The sequence below is a fragment of the Cyprinodon tularosa genome, unplaced genomic scaffold (genome assembly GCF_016077235.1).
Source record: "Cyprinodon tularosa strain WSP-4 unplaced genomic scaffold, ASM1607723v1 ctg30, whole genome shotgun sequence".
NCBI classification, from domain to species: domain Eukaryota; kingdom Metazoa; phylum Chordata; class Actinopteri; order Cyprinodontiformes; family Cyprinodontidae; genus Cyprinodon; species Cyprinodon tularosa.
In genome coordinates, this window is record NW_024039008.1 from 4,090,834 (window position 1) to 4,114,339 (window position 23,506).

The window sequence follows — 23,506 nt, forward strand, 5'->3', positions numbered from 1 at the left end:
CATTTTGACTGTCTTAGCCAACAATGACTGCATCGCAACCTGAGGCCATGATTGTGGACCTGGTTTGGGGTAAATCTCTCCATCTAGAAGAGAACTTAAATGAGTAATGATAGGATGGACTCATAATATAATATATCCCAAAGGCAGAATGATATACCTAAGAATGAGCTTAAGGTGCTATCACTTCAAACTCATCAGTGCAGCAAACTTAAACTTTTGTTTAAACCTTAATGCTGTCAAATCTAATTATGAATTAGTTTAAATGTATTTATATGTTATAAATAAAATCAGATTAATTAACATAGGCTTAACTGCTGTGATTCTTAATACCTATACCAAAGGTGAAGAAATGGGGAACCAGCACTTTTTTTTATATGATCCATTTTGAATTTTATTACACCTCAATTACTGTGACAAGGGGTGACCTAAAACAACATGGTCCCTCATCTTACCTCATTGCTATTCTTTTTCTTTCCTATTCTTAGCTTCCTTACTCAATTCACATTCCTCCTCTGCTCATCTCTCCACTCATCTCGCCTCTTTGTTTCACCTTTGTTCTCCATTCTTGTCCTTTCCTCTACCCAGCCATCTGTTTATCCAATATGTCTGTCCCATCTCAGCTGGGAGCTTTCCCAGGGAACAGGACTTCTAATACAGTCCTTGTTCAACATAATGCTCAGCTCTGCTTTTGCAATAAATGTTACATGTGGAGAAGAACACAAGGAAAATGATACTGACCAAAAGGCAAAATAAATAAATAAATAAATAAATGAAAAAACAGTCTGAATCTTTGACTAAAAAAAAAAACATCACTGACACCTTCAGCCTCATTTTGTAATGTAAATTATTCATAAAAAAATAAAATAAAGCTAAATCTGGACCTAGGTGATGCATATCTTTAATGACAATTTTACTTAGAAAGTGGTGGAACTTTTGAGACCTTACAAAGGTATTTTTAAGGCTTTTATTAACAGATGCCCTGCAATATTTTCCAGACAAGGTTCAAGCCTTACAACATAGTTTCAGGGTTGTTTTTGATCCTTTTTGCTACATACCCACAATTTAAAGTTACGTTTCTTTATTGATTGGCTTTTAAGTAACATACTACTAGTTTTTCCAAAACATGCATTTTATAAATAAACTATATTTTGTGGATAACAACACATAAGCTTTTGCAGAGAAAGGCTACAGTATTTGTAAAAATAAAAATATTTGTTGACTATATACATTTGTATTTTTAAAGGTAATGTTACACATTAGATAATAGTTTCTTTGAATTAATAAAAGGATGCAATGATAATGATGAAAAAAATCTGAATTAAAAGGTTTGTATTATTAATTATTATCAAAAATGCTAAAATACTGACATTTCAATACATGTGAGCTATTAAAGTCTGTTGCGCAGTGATGTTTTCCGTATTATACACTGTACATTCTGTGTTGACAAGGTGCACAAAAGCTTTTGTTGTAATACAACCAATCATACATCCTTTTTAAATTGAAGGGTGTAGAGAGGAAAGAGAGGGTGGGGTCGCTTTGGTGAAAAGGGAATAGAATTAGGAAGGCGAGAAATAAACATATGAATCACTGGTAGAGACCAAGTTGTTATGCTTAAATCTTCTTATTATTATTTTGTATAAGGAGTCCACAGAGGCTTACTTTAAAACAATGAATAAGAAGTAAGTATTAGTACAGGCACCTATATGAATCCCCACCAAACACAAATGCACACCCAGATGCAAGGAATCCAAATAAGAAGGAATGCAGTAAAATGGAGAGGGATTTTTGTTGACTGTATTTGAAAGTTTAATGTTCAGCTATTATAGAAGTAAAACTAATCATTTCTATAACTATGTTTGGCTATGAATTCTACATAAATTTCACATAGCATGACAGCAATTTTAAAGCATTCACAAGAAGCAATTTTTACTTGATTATTTAGATTTTATCCAAACTAATTTACATTTTGATTTGACATTAGATTTTTATAGGTTATTTTACTTCAGCATTCCACTTTATTCTGTCCTTTATTCCGTCTCTCCAGGCTTTTTAACTCATATTTCAATGTATCTAAATATTTTTTTAGGAATTAGGAAAATTTGTGTTTCTGTTTTTTTTTTGTGTGTTTTTTTTTTAAGTACTCCAATACATTAGTTTATCCATAGAGCTTTATTTAATTACTCTAGTATACTTCAAACAGAGACAACTAGTATAAATGAACTGAATGCAGCATGTTGACAACTAATAAGATTTATTTAAAAATGATTCTTTAGACTTTTTTTATGTAGTAGGCCTGATATTACCCTGATAAAAGCAATTACTTTATTTTTCAATATTCTGAATACGGTATTTGTTGTGAGGACCTATTCTTGTCCATCCCTTCTTTTCCATCACCAAAATCCCATCAACATTAATTCTAAATGTTATTATATCAGACAAAAAAATCTCCATCAGGTTTGGTCATCTACTTCAGTGAAAGTCCAGCCAATCAGCCCAATGTAAGACTAGCATGCAGGCTGTTAGTGCATGGATTCTAAGACATACTGTACAGTAGGAACCTAACAAATATAGCACCCAGAGATGCAAAACCATCACACTAACACTCCAATAAGAAATAAAATGGCTAGACAATATACTATGGCTTCTTTAAAATAGACAAGGATAATTTAAGAGAGCTGTTGAAAGGATTTTTAAATATGGTTTGGAGGATGGGGGAGCGATTGAGTGGCAGCTTAGTCCTAAGTCACTGAGAGAGAAAGCATTTGTGTATTCCTCTCAATAAACTTAAACATTTTAATGGTAAAATTACAATGTTTAATGCATTATCAACATTACAGTAGATTATGCATGCCCCAATCAGTCATTACATTAAAACATTGATAGGGACAGCACTGAAGCTGCAACGGTGATTTGAATAAAGCTTCTGTGGCATGAAAAAAGTATTCTTTTTGGACTGAAAAAATATTCATAAGACAATTAGTCAGCCAGTGAAGTGATCCAAAGTCATTTGTGACATTTACGGCTATTTAACAGGGTTTCCGATGAAGAATCAACACAAAACAAGGTAAAATTTATCAGCTTTTCTGCATAATTCAGTGCACCTTAGATACTCTGTCCATGTCCCAACAGCGATATTAGGATGCCCTTGAAAGAAATAAATGAACAGTAACTTTCCCACAAACAAATAATTTAAACATATATTTGCGCAAGGGTATATGTAGATAAACCTATTGCACAAAAATTCAAAGCTCAATGTAAAAAAATCCTGAACCACATGGTAAAACACAACTCTATGCAAAAAGACAGTGAAGTACTACCATTAGTCTTTTGTTTTAGTGTTGGAAATAATTAAATATGCACCTATTAAAAGAATATAAGTACTTTCTTGAACTAGGTATGCTTTCTACTCATGCATCTACTCCAATTCCCTTAAAATTGAATACAATAAACTATGAAAGTCAATGACCTCCGTCCTGCTGAGAAAGTTATTTCATTATTTCTATGATTTCAAAACCAGGACACCAAACCTGCCAAAGTCTATCCTGGTGATAAAATAATCAAGACCAAGGCAGGTTAGTCATAAAGCACTGCCTCTAACTTCTTGGATCTGATGTAGTTTCTCACGTCATGTCTCATATCCAGAAGGTAGGGGTGGGGGGCGGGGTGCATATTGGAAAAGAACGGGAAGTGATCTGTTGTTAGTTCTTCCAATGGCGAGGCATTTATGAGTTCTGTGACCACGGCCAATGTACGGAAACTTAAACACTTTTCTGGCAGATGCCTTGGACACACCCTTCCAAATTGGCACTGTTACAAAAGAAATTCTTTTGTTCTTGCAGGGCTAATAATAGTGGGGGGCTGTGCTTGAAAGGGGGGAAGTGTGCATATGAATGTGCATGTGTAGTAGTTGAAACTGTATTTATAACTTCCTACGGTGAAAAAACCATTCTTGTAACAAACTTTAATTCCCACTTTGCTTCCTCTCGTTCTGTCTTTCTTGACGGTTTGAACTTACATAAATTGGCCAAACATCATTAGCAGAAAGATTCTATGTTCATCTGGATTCTTTAAACTAAGCTCTATTAGTTGAATTCATATTTATTCACAGTTATGATATAGGTGAATTGTGGATAATTAAATATTCACTATTTATTTACGTATTAACACTACAGTGCATTACAGAAGTATTCACACCCCTCATACTTTTCACACTATGTCACGGTCAAACCATAGACATTTTTTTTAGGGACTGTATGTTATGCTGAAGTATAGAAATGGAAGAAAGGCTATGCTTTGTTTTGCAAACAATACAAAAAATCATTACTTGAAATTGCATCAAGTGACTTTGCAGTGATTTAAAAAAAAATAAAGTTGAGTACAACCAAACTCTCCCGGTCTTTTTGCTTCCTAATCTCAGAAAGCTTGAGAGGGGTGTTAGCAAATAATACTAAACAGCATGACAAAGGATGAAGGATCATTACAAATGAAGGGATACAGTTTAAGAGAGGTTTAAATCAGAGTTAGATTAAAAAACATATAAACAGTTCTCTATATCCCAATATCTAAATATTTAAGGTCTTGGTACAAAGAGCAGTGTCCATTCCATTGTTTAAGGGAACGTATGAGCAACTGTAATCCTAACAACAGACGACATTCCAGCTAAACTGCTAAAATCAAGATTAATCAAAGAATAGTCAAGCAGCCTATGTAATTCTAAAGAAACTGCAAAAATCCATATCTCAAAAACTTTCCCCTGGTCCATAACATAAATTCCTCATAAAACCTAATGAATTTTGTAAACTTAATAAGTGTAAAAGTTCAAGGAATATTTGAATATTTTTACAAAGATTACTTAAATGTAATAAAACACAGAGCAGATAAGTTACAACAGAGAACACAGAATATTTCAAAATTGTCCTTTTTAAAAAAAAAAAAAAAAAAAGGGGGTATTTTTCTCACAGAACCTGAATTCAGATTATTAGAGGGGTCGGAGCATGTTGGATAAACTATCAAAGCCATAGCTAGCACGTTATTTATCAAAACCACTTGTGCTTTGAAGAGTCCTTTAAAAACAGAGGTGGCAACATAGTTGAGAAAGTTGTATTATCTACCTTACTTGAGTGAGATGCATTTTCCCCCATTTTCTCAGAAAGCAATGGCTCCTGTGTAACAGTGGGAAGGGCTTTCTCCTGCATTGAGCTGGGATCATTTTGTACCTTTGTAACAAGCACTCACCAATTACTGTTAAGATAGAGTAATATGGGTAGTCATTAGGCAAACATAATGACAGCTCATTCACGGCAATCCGGGGGAGCGACAAACACTAGTGGCTGAGATAATTGAATTAGGAGGAGGGTGTGAGAAATAGAGTCGTTTCACAATGGAGCAGAATTGATCATTCAAAGTTAATAAGCAAACCACACACAATTATTAGATGTAGCCACACCCTTCAGTAAGACCTTTTGTGTGTGTGTTTGAGTCTCTCTATATTGAACATCTATGGGAAATGCAAATAAATATCTCAAAAAGGTCAAGAGCGAGGGACACAGTGTGTGCTAAATGTCGACATGTGTTATTCAAGGACTCTTGTCTTTTTAATAATTGGCATATTTTTTTAAATAAAACATTTTTTTTTATTATTTTCCCTTTTGAAACAAAATTGCACAAAATATTTAAAGGGGAACTGGCAACAGGCCCATTAATATGCAGCTGAAATTGTGGCGCTGCATTGTAAAATATAAAAAAGAAGCAAGCGAGGGGGAGAAAACCAGGTGAGTGTGTGCAAACCGACAGCCTTTCAAATCACATTGTGGGGCATTAACCCTCATTCATGTCAAATAAACTGTGAGTAAAAAGCTGTGCAAAAGCTCTTTTCTAGGGTTCTGTGACAAAAACAAAGGAAAATCCAAAATGAGGTACAGCATCAAAGACTGCAAACACTGGCCATCTGAGATAGACCGATAACACAATAGCCATGCACAAAATTTCCCAATCTGATTGATATCTATTCAGATTATAAAGCAAAAAAAATAGTCCGATTTTTCCATTTTTATGGGCTTAAGTATTCGGAATAAAACGGCTGATCGGACCAAAAATGTCATGTAAACATGCCTATCAGAATATTCTGATAACAGCTTTGCCAGAGTAATTAGCCAATCAAAACAGAAATATAGCATGCCGACCACTGTGCAAATACACACTAGGTCAGCTTGCCTCATTCACAAATAACTTGATCCTCCTGACAGTCATTTATCTGCATGCTAATCAGATTGTCAATTGACATTAACCTCTCTGTCTGATTACAATTTCATTCCAATCCTAAAAGAATCTTATCAGAATATTTTGACTGACATGTTGACATGACATATTTTTAAACTGATTAGCCATTTATTCAACTCAATTGTGTAGATACTGTATATGTGACCTATGGTTATTGTTTGTAACGCAGAAAGTGTGATTTTTGTATCCAATTTCAAGGAAATTTAAAATATTTGAAATTAAAGCTCACATCAGTAAAGGTTAAATAAAAGAAAAAAACACAATCAGAAATTACAGGGTTGAAATGTCACATCTTGACGCTGTCTAGACCATCCAAAGCCAAATTAGATTTTCATTAAAGATTTTTTTTTAAAATATGATCTCAAAAAACTTTGATTAAATTTTAACTCAATATGGGAATAAAGGATATGTGTGATGCTTTTAGCTTAAAACAATTAATAAAATTATTTACATTTTTAAAATGGATACTTGTCAGATTTTATAAACCTTTTAAATATATCAAAAATACTAATAAATCTACAATAAAAGGAAATTGTTCTTAATCTAATAATAATTAAATTAAAGTATCCTATGTATCATGGAAAGCGTTTAATGTATTTATTTTTCAAGCCCAGACTGAAAGTTTTCAAAACCAACAGTGAAGATCATTCATGCACTTGAGTGAAAACAACTGTCTGGCTGTTGAATTTTGATTAGGCACTAGGACAGACAGCAGTGCCAGCAATGAGCAAATTTTGGCTTACTGCCCACAGCCTTGTACAGTGAATGTTAGTGTTGAAATGCAGCATAAAAAGGAGATTAAAGTGCAGTTGAACATAAAGAACAGAACAAATGTTTTATATATATATAAATGAGCAGGGTTATATCTCATGCAATGATTGGAATTGTGGTAAAAAATAAAGACTTTAACAAAATATACATACATTTGTTAATGTACAATAAAGTTATGGGTCTAATTTGAAAGACAGTCTTCAGTCTATTTATATAAAGGGTTTGCCTTATATATTGCATATGTCCTTACATCCAAATAAACGCATCAGTGCAGTGGACCAATTACACTTACCTTCAGTTCACGAAAGAAAATGCTGCTGCGTGCCCACTCCACAATAGAGAAGAGCGTTTGGTCGGCCATCTTGCACATCAGCCCAAAAGTGTTGAGCTTCTCGTGTTTGCCTCGGCTGGCCTGCTCCTGCTGTAGATAGGCCAGAATCTTTGCCTGCACCTGTGGTTCATCGGGTTCACATTTTAGCAGCTCTACTATCAGGTGCGGGAAGCTGGGTGGCGACCCTGACTGGTAGGCATCAACGTAAGCGTAGCCCATGATGGACTCTGGTGAGCTGGTGTACGGATCTGGATATTCAGACTTGATGGTGCGTGTGCCCTGGAAGTGTCCGTAGGCCGCCTGGTAGCCCTGTAGGCTTCCCGCATGTGGCGGCATTGCCATACTGACAGGAGAAGTAACAAAAGGGCTGCGGTCGTAGTCTGTAGGAGGCAGGGCTGTGGCATGATGATGGTGGTGGTGGTGGTGATGGTGACTGGTGTGGTGGCCGGCGTGGTGGCTCAGTGGAAGGCCTTTGGATGCTGCCGAGTGGATGTTCTGAATGGCTGAGGAGATAGTGAGGTCAGTGGGTACAGCTTGCATCACCTGGCTCATGGCCTCAATCTTTAGGCCGTTTGCTCGGATCAGCGCCTTCTTTTGTTGCTTAAGGGCACGGTCACGTTTGTACATTGGGCCAAACTTGTTGCGACCACCACGCATACGATCTGCTCGCACAGCTGGGAGGAAGGCACATGGAAAAGGAGAGAAAAATAAAAATATTAGTTTGCCAAGTACTTGAAACTTACTTGACTTGATAGCATTTATAAAAGAACAAACCTAAGTTCACAATTGTACATTCCTATCAGGGTATATGTGCCATGCAAGCATAAAAATCGATTGGTAATAGTGATCATAACATTATGCCAGATCAGTTTATGCGTGTGTATGTGAACCAATCTGGATCATGGATCAATGGAGACCGTCATGAGAATAATATTATAATAATTGAAATTTGTTGATCTCACACTGGAGAAATTTACCTCTGCATTTAACCCATCCCCTTAGGGAGCAGTGGGCTGCAATTGTGCGGTGCCCGGGGAGCAGTGTGGGGTTAAGGGTCTTGCTCAGGGACCCAGAACACCAGCTGCGGGGATCGAACTGGGTATTTGCAACCTTTCAAGGGCTCAAACGCACTGCTCCAACACTCCCCTGACTGAATAGAGTTTCAGTTGAAGTCTATCTATGCCATATCTATCTATGGCATTGTTGTGTTCATAAAGATAGTTGATACAGAAAAAATAAGCTGATATCAAGTAACACTTTAGCTTGTAACACTTTAGGTAATCAGAAAAAGAATTACTGACAGAGTAACCGATGATGATTTAAACAGCACTTTAATAATAGGCAACTACATTTGACTATTATTAGCTAACAATCTTACAGTTTCTTTGTAATTTTGACAGTTTGATCATTTGGACATCTCTACTTAACAATATAAATGTACATGTAGGCTAAAAAAATCTGATTCTGATAATGTATTAACTGAACAGAGATTCTTAAAACTATCTCTCAGAGCAGAAAAAATAGGGATTTCCTTTTCTTGTCTCATTTTCTTAAATTCAGATTGTCTTGTGACGTCAATGTCTTGTCATGAATTGTATGAATTACAACAATTTAAATCACAACAATTATAAAGTTTCAAGGGTTGGAGTTTGCCATCAGTTGTCTGTATGGCAAAGGTTTACCGTGGACAACTCACTTGATGTTTATCTGTTGAAGTTAAAGCGAGCAGAGCTAAATGATAGTGATGTTACTCATTGACCAGAATTTTAAACCTGTATGAACCCAACCGCAGTAGGTTCAGAGTTCAACAGGACTTTTTTTTTTCTTTTTTTGAGGGAATCTAGCTTGAGTTTCAGAAGTTAGTCAAAACTCTGATAAAAAATAGAGTTTTCTAATTATGCAATTCCTAAAAGCTTTTAAAATGCCTGTGTCAATTAGCAAGAACTTCTTTATAAAGACCAAAGGTTTGATCAGTCTGACAATAATCCAATTGGGTTTCTTTTTTTCTGATGAAACAAACACACCCACGACGCTCCCCCCGTTGCCCCCCGCCCCTCAGCACAGAGATCCTGTGGCGAGGATCACAACGAGTGTGTGCTGTGGGTATTTCTAATGAACAAACTGGGCACACAGTGGACTGCAATGAGGTCCGTGAGTGATCTGGCCGACTGCTGCCACAGGGAAGCTGCTCTACTATCTCTCAGTCGGGGGGCACTGGTGTTAATTATTCATACTTAATTACATCTTATTCTGACAAGACTTCGTGGGGCTCAGCGTGCAAAAAGCTCACAGACGTCTGGGGTTCAATGCAGCTTAAAAAAAAGGAAAATGCATTCTAGACATTCTCTTCAGATATTCGCAAATATTATATTCAGTGTATTCTGAATTTGAAAATTGCTACCATATTTCTAAATATATCAAAATGCAGACAAATATACTTTTTTGGCGCTCATACATTTTGACCTTCTCATACAAAAGGAGCAGTCAGATACCATAGCTGAGGTCCACTCAAACTTGTGATGCCTTGACACATGAATGAAAGAACTAAAGAGGAAAAGTGAAGTGGGGGTGTGGAGAAGGCGTGGATCGGGATTTAAATTCAGGGGCGAAAGATGGGCAGAAACCGATACACTGACATATAGCATACCCACAAACGCATGCATGCATACACACACTCAGCTGCCTTGGGAGGGATTTTAATGACCTCTTTCACAAAATGTGCCTGTCACTGATCTGAGCAACCACTGCCAAGAGGGCAGCCACTCGTACAGACGCGCACACACCAACACTTATGGATACATTTGACACACATACGCAAAGTAGCTAACATATAAAACATCACACACTGCTCCCCATCAGAGAGATGGGAGCACGCCAGACGGTCCACCACCTTGAAGAGGCTCTGGTGGCTTAAACAGTGATTTACTCGCACTCTAACAACCACTCAACAAGACTCATAGATGATCATGACCAGAGAAAAATGGACTCTATATATATATATATATATATATATATATATATATATATATATATATATATATATATATATATATATATATATATATATATATATATATATATATATATAGAGATAGATATGAGTCCATTTATATATATATATAAAGAATAAATAAAAAAAATAGTAGCCCTGTCAAATGTATCAATTATACATTATTTTAGGGCAACTTTAACTATTAATGATTCTCCACAACAGCGTAATTAATGAGCTGAGAAACTAATAGTTGGCCCTACTGGGAAAACAAAATTAGGCCCTGACTGCCTTTCTTGCCTGCCTCGGACCCAGGGACCCACAGCACATCATGAATACCAGAGTTGGTGGTGGTAGAGGTGGGGGGTGTCTTACAATGACATACACATGTATACTGCCACACACAGATGCACACATTTTTGTCTCTAATTAAACAAGGTGATTTGCATTCATGTAACATAGATTAATTTGGAGGGGAAGGGCAGGGGAGAAATAGTGCCTGCGTGCGTAAGGGAGCTTTGGGAAATGTGCATGTCTGAATAAGGTGGAGAAATGATAATAAGTCGGACACTGCAACAATTTAGCTTCTGATAGGACAGAAAATATACAGTGTGATCCCTTTATCCAACAGAAATGGGAAGAATAGAGATTTGAGCTATCTAATATAAATGATCATGCATCTTTAGATTAGTCGTTTCTTTTAAGGTCACATTTCACCTCGCCATTAAATGAAAGCCTTATTTTTGGTGGGCTGTGTAAACAGAGGTGGGTTTCCCAAGAGTCTCTAGGACCCTTAGCAATGACGCACAGACAAGCAGAAGGAATGATTAAACTGCTAGCTTTGAATAAAAAAAAAAAAAAACTACACTGTACCTTTTTTTTTCATCATTTGGAATGATTTCCCATTTAAAGTAGCAGCATCTAAAGAGCAGCTTTTATCTGTTGTGCCTATGACTAGCTTTGAACTGTAGGGCTGATGATGTCATTAATGCAAAGACTTGGATGCACAAAATTCATAAATTTCCAATCTGACCCAACTGCTCCTGTTTCTCAAAAATGTCCAGTGTTCCCTGTGCTCCTCAAACTTGTACAAACAAGCACAGGCAGGCACAGAAAATGCATCTTATAGCAACATACCCGCCTACACATAGACAGTAACAAACCCTGCACACCTCTCTCACACGTAGACCGTAGTGCTTATATCCTCTGATTTATGGTTGTTTAATATACAGGAATATTAAGCGTGCGTAGGTGAGGATCCCTGTCAGGTGCCAGCATATTAATGGGTCCCGCGGAGCCTTGCTGACACCCTGTTTGTCATGTCGGGGCCCCGGCCCCTGCTCTGGATGCGCCCTATCCCATGCACACACATGAATACCTATGATACCTATGCATAAGTAATGGGACAGCTCCCCGGTTTTCCCATCGCAGGTACTGAGAGGCTGATGGAAGACGAATCAGAGCTGGAAAGATGGAGACAGGGAGGAAATAAAAAGTGTGGAGAGGGGAGCGATACAACAGGGAATATACAAACACTCAGCCAGTGGTGCTAATTTCAGCTAAGTGGCTCTTCAGAGGTTTTGAATTAGTTGTAATCAATCAATTAAATTTTGATTAACCATTCAACGGGAAAATGATGGGAGTCTCGGCGAGAGCAGCATTTCTAACATAATAAATTCACGTAAGGATCAAAATATGATTATTCTGTGCCTTTAAAATGATACACAAGTAAAGGAAATGTTAGGCAGCTCAGTGAAGCATATGATACAAGGCAACTATTAGCAAGCAAGAAAAGATTGTCGTGCCAGTGGGAGCTGTTCAAATATGGCACGCTTCACTGGATGCAGTGAGCGATCTTCTGATGAATCAGATCTTTTGTTTTCAGTGGGAAAATGCTCACAATGTGTGTGTGTGTGTGTTTGGAGTGTGCAATTTAGCTCAAAATCAGTCATATAAAGATTTACCATCCTTCACTGTTTTAAGCATCTTCACTAAACACCTTTTTTAAGAAAGAGCTTGGAACTTTAGTGTGAGGGATGGCTGTAGTGTCAACTATAAATTGAAAGCAAATGTCACAGTTGCTATGTGATCATCTAGGAGGAGCGAATCCTGCAGTCATTCACCTAATGCAAAGCTTCGTTATTTAGACTGAAAACTTTCAACTTTATTATTCAATTGAATTGTCTCTGTAAAATGCCTCAAGATGACGTGTTGCGAACTAGCACTTTATAATTAAAGTGAATTTAATTCAAATAATTAGTGCTCACATCTAATCCAGACGTACTTATTATGATTAAACCAACAAAACTTTCAGGGAATATTTCTACTTTGTCGCTTATTTAGTTATAAAAGTCCTTGTCGTTCTCATGTGAAGGTCAATTTTTGTTTTTAATCCATACTGGACAGTGTAGCTGAGATAACAGATAAACGTGCTGTTAATGTAGGGAGTATAGATGCACATTTGCAAAAAATTCAAATCCATTGGCAGATTTAAATTATCATATTATGAGCTTATTTATCAGTAAACAGATAGATCACAACAAAAAAAATTATGTCATAATTTGTCAGTCAGCCACTTATACTGAAGGACTACATTTTTCAAAGAATAATTACACCTGAGCATAAAAGGTTTTTAAGCCATAACATCATTTACATTGTTAATGGGTATGTTTTTTTGTAGTTTTATAACTTTTAAATAATTATCTTTAAGAAAAGACAAACGCCTCTTTTATATATTTTTACTAGATCCTCTTTTCATAAATCAAATGAGCTCAGACACCTATTTCTGAGATTTATTATATCGAGAAAAGAGAAGCTGACTGCTATTCATTTTTTTTTCTCTTCATTTTTTTGTTCTTACGGACGTTTGACATTTCCAGTTACATTTTCTTAAGTGGTATAAAAATCACTTTGCCATTCTTAAACGTGACAGGCAATAGAATCTCCTGAACATTAAAGCAGAAAAGAGTCATAAAGCCCTTGATTCATTAAGCCAATGGGCCACTTAGGCACTCGGATGGGCTTCTTAGGGTTTCAATGGTGTGAACATTTTTAGACCACATTAATATAAGCTTTGCTAGTAAGATGAGGCAAATTCACACATTTAAGAATGAACCTAACTAAAAGGTTGGGTAATTTCAACGAATTAGCTATGTTAGCTGAAATCTTGGACAAATTCCCCTCATATTTGGGTTTAAAGTATTTCAAAGGGGATGTTGGCTGTAATTTGTGTTTAGAAATTCAATTTCATTAACAGGAGAAAGTTGCAAGTAATTTGGCAATTTAACACACTGAAACACAGTGTATACAAAAGAACACTGATAAAACGTGGAATTAAGGGGGCCGCCACTGTCCTTGACATTCCAACTTTTTTTTTCCTAAAACCAAACAAGCCGCCTCAGTTATTGTCATAAACACAAAACAAAAATAAACAAACACTGCAGAAAAGGAACAAATAACACAACATTTTAAAAAGTAGAAAATAAAAAGCCATTGGTTTGCTTTTAGGTTCATCCACTGGATTTTTTGGTTTCTGAAGGCTACAATACGCTGAAATACAGGATATGACTGAGATCATTTTCAATTTTTAGATTAAATGACAAATTCCTCCTGCCTGTGGCCAACTCAACAACTTTCCTGTCATGAATATATGTTTTGTGTGAGCTGTGTGTGTGTCTGTGAGTGTGGTGAGGGGTGTCAGCTCTCCTGTGTGGGAGGTCTTTACTGGATGTGGCAGGAGTCATCCACTGAAGCTCCTGGCACCTGACAGAGCGCTGCAGGGCCTCATCTTGCCTAAGAGCGGAAAGTTACCGCCGGCAAAACAAATCAAACACAACCCCATCCCCCCCCACCCCTGTTAGCTTTCAAATGACTGGCCGAGTCTTTCTGCCCAAAGGCCATTCACAGTTAATAGCTGTTAATGAAACCACAATGGCAGGTAAATGGAGACACCTCAAGATATGTTTTGAATTTCTTTGCTTTATTTATTTATTTTTCAAATCTGCTTTTTCCCTCTTTTTTTTCTTTCGTTCCTCATATACATAAAAATTGTCTCTGTTTTTCTCACAGAAACCAACACATAACACTGAGTTCTATTCAGGTAATTGCTATATTAAAAAAAGGAAGTTATTTAAAATTGCATTTAAGGATTTCATTTGGTTTTCTTTGAAATGTAGAGTGACTGTTCTTATGATGTACGAATGTTGCGATCACGGGGTGGGGTTTGGGCCTGTCAGCAGTCAGACACCCATTTCCAAGGTTGATCAAGCCTCCGCTCCTGTCTTTACTGTACCTACTGTCTGTTTTTTTTTTACTATAACTGATGTCAGAATAGATTTAATACCTTAAATAAATCCCAATTTTCACACATGTAGCAATGGCAAATAACATTTTTAAAAGGTTTATAACTAGACTATTTTACCATTCTCTTTCCTTTTACAGCTGGAACCACACAACCTGCCTTGCCCAACATCAGTCCCCCCAACACACACACACACAACCACAAATACCTGACAGGTTAAACCATAACAAAAAAGGACAAAGGATTTCATCTAACAACAGTAAGGTCTCCTTAAAGACATTAGATGAAATAGAGCTAAATCAATTCTTCCTTATGTTGCAAATACAATGTGGGCAAAAAATGTCTTTTGTTTTCAAGAATACAGAATACAGAAAAAAAAGACCATGCAAGCGTTAGCTGACCTTTTACTGATGGATCTAAAACTCCCACAAGTTTAAGTGGGTTAGCTACGGACTTGGAAGCTCTGATGGAATATCTTTTTACATCCTCAACTTTCACAGGAGTGCAAATCTGTATTCTAATATGCAGTCTTGCCCATTGTATATCTAAAAAAATTTACTTCTTCTCAAGCAATAGTTTTGATACCTGACTTTCTGAAGGGATGGTATTTATATATTCTAAAAATGTTATTGTTCATCACCACTCTAAACATATCAATGTGGAAAAATTTACTCCAGCAACATTAAAAAAGCTGATTTGATCCTTATTAGATGATTATACAGTAAAATTGTAAAAAAAAATCATTATATACCACTGAAATGTAACCGATGTCATCAGTAATATGGAAAGATTTTTTCCCCATGGTTGTACTTCATCTATCTGCACATTAACTGGGAATAAAGCTTTGGATTCATATTTCACCTAAAATGTTCTTATTTTTCAGCATTTCAGATTCTTGGAAATAATTTGAAGACATCGCAGCTGTCTTGTCTGGATAAAGCATCCTCTTTTCTTCTAAAGCAACAGCCGCAGCGCTATCTAGTAAACGTTTACCTTCAGCACCCGCAGATGCTGCAGGATAAGAGTTTTTTGTTATAACTCCCCATAACCTCATTTACAAGGACAAAGAAAATCTATACATAAAAGAAAACAATCTGTAAAACACTTGCCTCTTTGACTCACTCTGAAAAAATCCAAAGAGCTGAACAGTTAAAATGAAAAAGAAGTGAATGTACCTTCTAGCTTCATGCCGACAGTGAGGCACTTCTGGAAGCGACAGTATGGACAGCGCTTTCTCTGGGTCTTGTCAATCTGGCAGCTCTGATTCTCTATACATGTGTAACGCTTGTTGTTCTGGACGGTGCGCTTGAAGAAACCCTGCAGAGAGAACCAATTAAGACGTCAACCTGCTTGACCCCTGCAATGTGATAGTAATTGGCCCATTCACACACCCAGACAGCTGGAGAGGGACTTAATGGATACAACACACACAGACACACACACATACACAGGAGATGTTTTAAAGGTATTCTCCAAATTATGTAATGCTTCACTTTTATATTCCTGGTTAAACAGAATTAAGACATGAAAAAAAATGCATTGCATTATAACAGGAGAGTAAAACACAAACTTTTGTTTAGCTGATTTGATTTACTTCACTGCATTTTGAACCACTCTAAGAAACATTTTCATTCTCACACTCAGTGATATCTAATCACAAAAAGGAAAAAAAAAAAAACTCCATGATTTTTTTTTTCAATCTGAAACTTAATTATTGAATAATATGGCCACATGAGACCAAAAAAATTCAATACATGATATCCATAATTTAAAGTTCCGGGATTACAGAGATTCATACATTAAATTTATTATAAGCAGCAGCAGCCAAAATCAAACAGAGGAAGGTGGTATTAACGTATTCTAGATCCATAACCTAGGAGGAGAATCCTAAAACCTGCTTTTTAAAATGAAATAAAAAAAAAAAAAGCTGCTGCTGTCAATATCTCACCAAAAACATATTTAATTGACTATCTGCATTGCCTGATCTGTCCAAACACAGAGAAAAAACGCAAAGTGTTGGCTTCAGGAAAGATCGACTCCTAAGTTTAGCATTTTTACTTTAGAGAAACTTTCTTAGATTTCACATATAAAAGCTGAACTTGATTCCAATATGCATTTTGTGTGTTGTTGTGTACATCTAGCTAAAAACAGATCTTTTGAGATGCAAAACAAAGAGAATTGTAATCAATATTTGTTCTTTTTGATTATTGATACAAAAAGATTTTAACTCATTTGTTAAACCAAGAAAAATATCTTTTGTAACTTTATCTTATTATTTGGTCAGCACAGTTAGCATATGTTTGCCCCTTATGTGTCTGACCCATACGAGTGTCTGTATCTCTGGATTTAGAGGTTATTCTCAAACTATTCTCAGTTTATTGTTATTATTTCAGCAGGTTTTATTAGCTAACCTGTTTTCCTTACAAATATGATGCACATTAACAGAAATGATCTTTGCACTTGGATGACCTGCGTGTGTCTATGGGCCCTTTTGACGCATGCAAATGCAACCTACTATACAGTTTGATACACAGCATATCAGGCAATAGTAGTGAGGTAAGTAAAAAAAAAAAAAAAAAATTATCATCACCAATAGTTGTCAAAACAAAGCTAGAAATGGCTTAATATGACTGTTACTTTTACACTGATTAACCCTAAAAAGGCTTCCAGTAAACTGACAACAGACTGAACTGCCTGCATGGATGCTTACATATATTATTATTTACCCGAATGAACCTGTAACGTGTCAACAGACTGATTTATCTGCCCAGCTCTGATGATCATACAAAATGCTACATTTTAGTGATAATCAATGGCAGGCTTCAGGTAATTATCAATATCATTAATGTTTCAACAAGGATACACAACATTCTATAAAAAAACCCTCTTTATCTGCATCCAGAATACACACACACACACGACAGCAGGACGTTTAAAGTCAGCCTGGAAACATGTTGATTGGCAGAGCCAAGGCTGAGGAGCAGCAGAGATGCCACTGACGTCTCCCTTCAAGCGAATGTTCAGTATCTCAAGGTCAAAATATGGGATTAAATCTATAACATCTGCTTTGAATAATGACCACATAGGCAAGAAATGTGCACTGCAGCATCAGTACTGCGAGCAGCAATTTTACGGTGAAGAGCGTGACGTGGAGCCATTTGTCTTCGCTTAATTTTGCACTGACAGTTTTACTGAACTGGAAAAAGTAATACATTATTTGTTCTGTTTAGAAAGAGAAGGAAAAATAAGTTTTGAACAGAGTTTAAGTTTAACAGTAAGGTACTTTTTATTTTCTTCCAGCCCTATTGAACATGTAAATATGTAGCTCAGGCAAAGCAGTTGAGATCTTAATCAAGCTGTGATGACAATTGTAGACAGAGAGACGAGAGATTGTTCAACCAGCAACATCAAGAGAAAATATTTAGCCTCAAGTGTTGTAACCTCCCACGTGTGTGGCCCAATTCTGATTCTTGATATGGTTAAGATGCCTCACTGACCAGGGTGCCAGTTAATTAGGAAGCAGCAAGAGAAATATGAAAGACAAAAAGAATATTATATGTCAGTTAAACCCTAAATTATTTTTTCATATTGCATATTCGCACCTGAGAGAACAGCCAGCTGAGTTGTAAGAGTATAAGAATTGTATTCATTTAATTTGTTTCCTTGCTTTAAACAATGTGGAGAGTACCTGATTTTCACAAGTTCATATCACAAAGTAAGTTGGAAAAAAAACCTAGTTCTTGTCATATATGTTTTTTTTCATTTTATGTAATAACAACAATTTTGAATGCTAAGACAGAAACTCATCTTATTTGATAAGAAAACCTGTCTGTCTTTTTCTTTACCCAAGTAAAAAGTTGACTTTTTAAATTTTTTTAGGAAAATTTCAAAATTTACTTATGTCTAAAAAAAGACTTTTAACACAATGAATAAATAACAGAAGAAATGTATACATTTGCTGTGCTATTCGTGATGGAAATCAAAAACGTTGACTTTAAACCCTTAAAGTATCCCAGAGGCAACCGAAAGAAATAAAATATAATGCTAAAAAAAAAGAATCAAATTAAATTTGATTTAATTAACTTGAAACTTCCAAGCGAAAATTGTAGGGTATTGCAATTATTTAGGTTTGCGAAAAAGACAATATATAAATATGTAATTATATTTGATGTTGCAGAAAAATAAATATTTACAGTTGGAGGTGCACCAACCTTGCAGCTTTCGCAGGTCAGAAGTCCATAGTGATACCCGGAAACTTTGTCTCCACACACGGGACACATCTCGTCCAGGTCTTCGTCATAGGAGTAGTCCATCATTTTTAACTGGGGAGCTGCAGGAGACACACACGCAGGGTGAAATCTACTTCTGGTCTGAGCGCACTCTTTCTCCAAAGGTCCACCCGCATACATCAAGATGAGCGGAGGGACTCCGCGTCGCAACTGAATGAAAATGTGTGAAGCCCCTTCTGAGGCTTTAAATGTTGGCGGCAGATACTGTGAAGGTCGACTTTGGAGCATGTGGAGAGGGACGCAACCATTTCTCCTTCTTACTGGACTCTTCTCTTGCAACCAAAAATATAGAAAAAGAATTCTGAGTGTCAGCCTCATAAATATGCATGCGTCTAAGTCGTGAAATCACTGGGGTAAAAAGAGAGATATTAGACTTGAGGTTTGAATGAAAAAAATGTTACCGCCCACAGAAAAATGAAAAGACAGAGATAAACCCTCAGCTTTGAATCTTTGAAAAAAAAGAGTGAAAAAAAACACGTTTTTTTTTTATTTTTGTTTTTCGTTTTTATTCTTTTTTTCCCAAAGAATAAGCAACAAAGCTGAAGGCCAATTTAAGTAGAATTGTGTCTGTTTTAAATGATCCTCCTCTCCTTTTTCGTGCTTTAAAATAACTTTAAACAGAATTTGTTGAAAAGGGTTTTTTGGAATGTGAAAAAAAAAATAATTATTATAAATCTGAAACAGACAAAAGTTGGCAAAAAAAGCAAAATGTTCAGATTATAATTTCCAAAATCTCGCTCATAAAAGCATTATTCGAAACGAATATAGGCTGTTTTTTTTTTGTTTTTGTTTGTTTATTTTGTTTAGTTTTCTACAGTGGGCCTATTATTTTAGTTATTTTGAATAATATTGCGTTTCAGAAATACTTGCATGAGCAGAGAGTGTTTGTAGATGAGCAAACAGCCCGGCAGACTTTTACAACAGTTACAAAAGCATTTTATGGTACTTATCATAAAAAAGCAAAGCAGCCATGATCAAACAGGAAAAGCTCAGTGGATGTGGCTGTAAAAGTGGAAATATTTTGTCAGTCACCGACGCCTTTTCCGTGGCCTTCGCACTCACACACACACAGACATATCCCTGCTCCATCCACTAAAAAGAAAAATCCATTTCATCTGCAGGCTCAGATCCGTTAATTAGACATGATTTGTAGTTCGTTAACGCATTACCCTGCTGGGATCCGCGCTGAATATTCAGAGGAGAAGCAACAAGTTCCACCAGACTGTAGATTTTTTTTCTTTATCTCTATTTTTCTCATAAACTCAAAGCAAACTAAACACTACATGCACATATTTTACTTTAAAAAAAAAAAGTTTTTTCCAGGTTGGGCTGAATAAAGAAAATAATCATGACACTGGTTGCAGTTAAACTCTGCTTTAAATCTGAAAGTAATTATAAATTAAACTTTCACGTTGAAAATAGGAAAAAAAATAAGATTTAACTAAAGTTTAGGCTACAGAGAGGGAGTTTTATATATATATATATATATATATATATATATATATATATATATATATATATATATATATATATATATATATATATATATATATATATATATATATATATATATATATATATATATATATATATATATTGTGGATTATTATTGTGCTTATACATCCCCAAAAACGTTCTTAAAAAAACATACACAAAAAAAAAAACTAATAACAAAATTCATGATGGACGATCCTAATTTCAAGCCATTGCGTCAATTTTAGTTTACGCAAAATCAAACCTAACCCTCTAACGAACCACTCCTTCTGTCAGCCTTATCAGTGTGCCATAAAAACTAATTGATTGCCCGCTTATATTGCTTTAGAATGACGTGTGGAATGAACATGGCTACATGTGTTTATCTCTGACAATGAGTCAGTCTTTTTATTTTAATGTTTGCTGCTGCTTGTATGGTCCGCTTTTCGGGAAGATCAAGAAAAAAATAATATAAGCCCGAGGGTGATATGCATAATTAGTCCATTCTGAAGAAGGTTAAGGCATCAAAGCTTTTTTTTTTTTTTTGAATAAAATCAGACCCATAGTTCTGTGTTTTAAACCTGAAAATATTACAGTTTCTTCTTACAAAATGAAAAAGTTACTTTAGCAAATAAAAATTCCAGAGACTCGCGAATTTAACTAACCTTTTAAATATATATATATATTTTTTTATAATATAAAAAAAAGGTTAAAACAAAATTGTGACTTTCAAGTAAAGACATCAAGAATCTGTTTATTTTTGAACATATTCGTTTTGATTTATCTTTCACACAAAAGATATAAAAAGTATATTGGAACATTTTGAATACAGTGCGTAATCAGCAGGTCTTATCAAATCAGACCGTCATCCACAGTTTCAACTGGTATCCTGGGAGTAATAATATGCAGTCTTAAAATTTTTTATTAACAAATCACATAATCATGAAAGCACTATCCCCTATCGCATAGTAAGGTACTTGATTATGTTACATCAGAATTGAAATAAAAACTTAGATAATGTCTTTCTGGTTTTGCGCCTTTTTTGGTTGGTTGGTTTAATCACAGTTTGTTATTCTTGTTAATAAGTAAAACGTAAAGAAGTACTGTAAGTTTTTTTTTTCTTTTCCAAATGTGCATCGTTGGATTGCAAGGCAAGTTTGGGCTAAATTAAAAAAAAAAACGTGCAAAGTTTTGGAAACCTGTTTCAGGCAAACTTCAATATCGATATGGTCACACGACCTTTAAATACTTTCATAGCACAACTTTTATCATGAAGGGTCTACATTCTTTTGCTGTTTTTCAGCACTCCTGTAAACATAACAGAAATTAACTTCCAAAGTTGGTTTTTTTACGCTGTTCAGCCCTAAGCGCTGCGTAAAAGTGGACACCTAACTTTTGAGCAACAAGCCTTCAGCGGAGTATCTTACCTTGCATGTTCCTGGGCATGTGCCCCTGTTCTCCATACGATCGAGTGAGTCCTAAAGATTCAGTCTCGACTTTGGGCAGCATGTCAGCACTCCCGGCCTGAGCTGGAGACCGCGCACCGCTCGGCGGGACACCTGGATGTGTGAGGCAAACACAACTCGAATTGTCCCAAAAGCCTTTTTTTTTTTGTCGTGTTCCGTTTCTTACTCCCTATATCTCTCGCTCTACTCTCCTCTCTCTGTATCTTCCAATTATTGGACCATGCTCTGAGGATACAGCCTGATCCAGGATTCAGACTTTCTCTGCATGTGATCGGGTCGCGTATATTCCGATCCTGATCTGTTGTGACTGAACTTTACTCACTTAACTTTGCTAACAGTATCTTAGAGACGCAATAACGCATCCTCTTTTATCTGCTTAAGAAGGATCAGTTGCGCATGAAGTTAGTAAATTTCTATCTACTAAATGAAATACTGCGCCACGTCCTGCAACTACGCTCGGTTTCCCTTTATCTCCTCCAGAAGTCTTTGAACACGTCACAAATTAACACGAGACTGTCAGAGTAAGTTTAAAGTCTTCAACAGACAAGCACGCGCCAGCGGGCCGCCCTCCCCTGTGCGTAAAGTCGGCTCCCGTGTCTTGGTCGGACTGTCTGGAGATGTGGAGACCTGTCCTCTTCCTCCTCCTCGCCGCTTTGTTTACGCCGGTCGCTCCAATCCGTGGCGCATGCGGTCATCTGACATCATGTCTCATCGGTCCAATCAGGCAAAGAGATCAAGAAGCATCGCCTCAAAGCCCTAGATCCACCGCCCTGCAATCTCAGCTATTTAATAGCGTTTATGATGGACTTTAAAAAGACGGAAAGGCTTGGGTGGATAGGTGAATGGGTTGGTGGGGTAAAAAGAAAACAATGTGAGGCAATGACTGACTCCCTATTAAGGCTTGGGGGGTAGGATCTGAGCGCAAAGTGGAACTGGCAGGCCAAAAAAAGCGCAACATTTATATGCTTATATTTATTCCTACAAAAAATCGGCGTGATCTATTGGCTGTATTCTGTTTAGTAAAAGATTAAACAATGTTAACACCAATAAGTGAAAGCTTTGTATTGAAATCGCATTAACATTTATGTAAAGTTCTTAATAAAAGAAAACAAGTGTATCATATAAAAATAAGTCATTGGAAGCATTTGAATTTTTGGCTCATTACGCAGAAAATGTGGAGTGTTGGATTGAGTTTTGAGATGGCCTTTATGTAAACATGAAATCATTCTCCCCTCTCCGAATTATATCCGTTGCGTGTAAGCAGCCTAACTGGCTGAAAAGGTACAGATCAGGCTGTTGCGCATTAAAACAGAGAGTAAGTTTAAAGGACGAGTCAGCTGCAAGAATTGAGGGGTCACAAAATAAAACAAACTCCCCAAAAAGGCATGGAACCAGTGCGCTTATCCAAATGCACACTACAGGATAGCGCAACGGAGACTTATAGCGTTAGGAACAGTAACAGCGTTTTTCTTTCTTTTTTTGTGTTCATTTTCTTTAACCAATACAGCCCATTTTCTTTTCTAAATATTAAATCAAACCTGAAGAAAGGCAACTTGTATTTAATGGACAAAGCTAAAAATCTCGTAACTTTTTAAAATAAATCTACCT

At 36.2% G+C, this 23,506-nt stretch overlaps 1 protein-coding gene across 1 annotated transcript in view; it reads right to left on the reverse strand.

Annotated features, from left to right (window-relative positions):
- The window catches only part of nr5a2 (nuclear receptor subfamily 5, group A, member 2), a 71,961-nt gene extending 49,715 nt beyond the window's left edge, over positions 1–22,246 (reverse strand). Inside the window, exons 1-4 of the mRNA XM_038291652.1 lie at positions 21,860–22,246; positions 18,882–19,000; positions 15,846–15,987; positions 7,343–8,055 (exon numbers count right to left, since the gene is read on the reverse strand). Of these exons, the coding sequence (XP_038147580.1) occupies positions 7,343–8,055; positions 15,846–15,987; positions 18,882–19,000; positions 21,860–21,941 (1,056 nt within the window). The 5' untranslated portion in view covers positions 21,942–22,246. The remainder of the gene's footprint in view (positions 1–7,342; positions 8,056–15,845; positions 15,988–18,881; positions 19,001–21,859) is intronic.
- Positions 22,247–23,506: the final 1,260 nt, after the last annotated feature.